The sequence below is a fragment of the Rhopalosiphum maidis genome, chromosome 2 (genome assembly GCF_003676215.2).
Source record: "Rhopalosiphum maidis isolate BTI-1 chromosome 2, ASM367621v3, whole genome shotgun sequence".
Lineage (NCBI taxonomy): Eukaryota > Metazoa > Arthropoda > Insecta > Hemiptera > Aphididae > Rhopalosiphum > Rhopalosiphum maidis.
The window spans coordinates 27,779,987-27,782,599 of NC_040878.1; the positions used below are offsets into that span (position 1 = coordinate 27,779,987).

The 2,613-nt window shown below is 20.9% G+C and overlaps 1 protein-coding gene across 1 annotated transcript; it reads left to right on the forward strand.

The window, feature by feature from the left end:
* The first annotated feature begins 278 nt into the window (after positions 1–278).
* On the forward strand, positions 279–2,030 carry LOC113554476 (tail-anchored protein insertion receptor WRB-like). The gene is made up of 4 exons (XM_026958352.1): positions 279–472; positions 597–762; positions 842–909; positions 1,620–2,030. The coding sequence occupies exons 1-4, from the start codon at positions 404–406 to the stop codon at positions 1,809–1,811; spliced, it is 495 nt and encodes a 164-aa protein (XP_026814153.1). The 5' UTR covers positions 279–403; the 3' UTR covers positions 1,812–2,030.
* Positions 2,031–2,613: the final 583 nt, after the last annotated feature.

The following is a 2,613-nucleotide window of genomic DNA, read 5'->3' on the forward strand; positions in this document are numbered from 1 at the left end:
TCACGGATATAGATACTACTATCTATTTTCGTGTCTGTAATTCATTCGTTTATGAAAAACACATATAGTTACTCTATGGAAAAACACCAAATGGTGTCACCATCTAGCGGTGAAAATACTTGTAGTAAATATTGTTATCAAGATAAATATCACCTATAGGTTTATGCGCTCAACTCATTTATTTAGTGACCTTATCAATTTATTATGAATATTATTTATTTATTTAAATGATGATAAGAAATGGTTCCAACTTTCTAAATTATTTTATATTTGTTTAATTTAAACTTACAACTTAGTACTTACAAGTCAATTAAATAATATATTCTCTGTATGTGTGGTATATAGGGACTAGAACTTTTTGAATCTAATTCTATCTATTTATAGTATTTAATATAAAATCGTTATGAATTTGCTGGTTTGGTCAATTATTATTAGTTTTTATAATATGTTTTCAATCAAATTTATACCAAAGGTAAATTATGAATTAATATTAGAATTAAGAATTAACCAATTAGGTTCCATCTATTAAACAATCAAAGATAACATTGTAGTTGTGTTAAATTCTTGATTATATACTTTATATTTTTTTTATACAGTTTGTACTATGGCTTATGAATATGAATAAAGAACATAAAAAATTAGTCAACGAAATATCAGTTTTAAAAAATGAACAATCTCAAATTTCAATTGTTAAAGAGTTTGCTAAACATACAAAATTACAACGAAGAATCAACAAGTTAAATGAAGAATTGAAAACCCATAGTATGTCCTAATAATTTTTTTATTAAAGGTATTATTATATTCTAAAAATTATTTAATATTGTAAATATATATTTTTCAGTAAGAGAAAATTCATCTAAAAATTTAAAGATCAAATTTATGTGTAAAGTGTCTTTATATGCTTTCTCTGTAAGTATATCATCTAAACATTTATATTGTGTTAGTTATTGTTAATTAAAAACAAGAAGCTGATTAATAGTTAATACAAAATAATTAATTTATTAAGTACATAGATACTATTTTAATTTGCTTAAACAATTTTAAATTAAAAAAATAAGAACCAATAAAAATTATATAAATATAATATAAAAAAAATGATAAGCCCAATTATTTTGTAATTGATTTAATTTATAACTTATAATTGGTTTATACTGGGTTATTATTATTTTTTTAAGTAAAATACAATTATCTGATCATTCTTTCAAAAAATATTATAATTTTTTCAAATAATAAAGTCAAATACTTAGTTAAAGTTTCTGTGTTTTACTTAGATAACTGATTATGTACAAGGTTGCTAAAGTCCATTATAATATGTTACACTAATTTTAGTCATTCTCTTCCTATAGTATTTCTTCACAAATTATTACTTTTGGCTTCCTTCCCCCCCCAAAAAAAAAAAAATTGATATAGAATTATAAATTTTAGTATATTATATTATCACTAAGTATAGAGTACTATAGAATTAATAATATACCTTATTAAAAAAAACTTAAATACATTTTATATTCCACGTATCAAGTATTTAACTTATTTTAATCAAAACAATAATAAATTATGTTTATATTTATATTAGTTATTTATATAATTATTAATATATTATTATTATTATTTTGTTTCAGGTAATTTTAAATCTTCTATTTGTATATTACAACTATCATAAAACTGTCTTGAGAGAACTTCCAACTAATTGGTTTATACCATTATCTTGGTTAGTTAGATGGCCTTCCTCGCAAGTTGGTACAATGAGTTTTGTCTTTTGGTATAGTATCACTAATTGTGTTGCTAAGGTGACAACTAATAATCTATTATGATTAAAATAATAATGAAAATTATTGTTGAGTGATAACTGATCTTGTGTAAATTAAGCGTGCAAATTTACTAGAACATTTAATTTTGTAAAACTATATTAATCGTTAAGGATTTGGGATTTGTTTGTTATATACTATAATTTAATATTTTCCAGTTGTTATATTTGAATATTTCCACTTTATTTGCAATTTTTATAATTGAAATTTATTTATTCTTATATTTATCAGAGAAAAATAATTTTACATGGTGTTTTGTACAATACCTAGTGTTAATATATTAAAACTATTTTTTCGATGATTGTATAAATAAGTATAATAGTTGAATAATTAACTTTGTTTAAGTTATTCAATTGAACTGATATGTATAGTGTGATTTATTTATTAAATTTAAAGTTTAATTAAACACTTATTTCTAAAATTCGTTAAATTTTATTTAATTTGTTTTCTCATATACTTTAGAATATTATAAAATTATATTTTTAAATGACATATTTTACTTAATTTTGTTTAAATTTGAATCAGTAATAATTGTAATTCTTATTCATTTTACTTGAGTTATTGAAAAATTTTACCATGAATATTAACTCAGATCATAGATTAACTTAGGTAAATTCATTGCAGTTATTTTCAAAAATAAACTTCCACCAATTAAATAAAATTGTTTCTTAGTTAGTAATTACTCATGCTTTTATGTGCTAAGAGTTAAATGTATCTATAATATAATATTAATACCTATCTATATGAACTCTATACGGAATAGTACATACTCCATATCAATATTCTTTATTGCTTGTATTCTTTCAGT

Excerpts from the sequence above, each read along its gene's own strand:
- LOC113554476 (XM_026958352.1), top strand. The coding sequence starts at position 404 with ATGAATTTGCTGGTTTGGTCAATTATTATTAGTTTTTATAATATGTTT. Across the intron at positions 473-596 it reads CAATCAAATTTATACCAAAG|TTTGTACTATGGCTTATGAA; the intron begins GTAAATTATGAA and ends TTTTTTATACAG. Across the intron at positions 910-1,619 it reads TGTCTTTATATGCTTTCTCT|GTAATTTTAAATCTTCTATT; the intron begins GTAAGTATATCA and ends ATTTTGTTTCAG.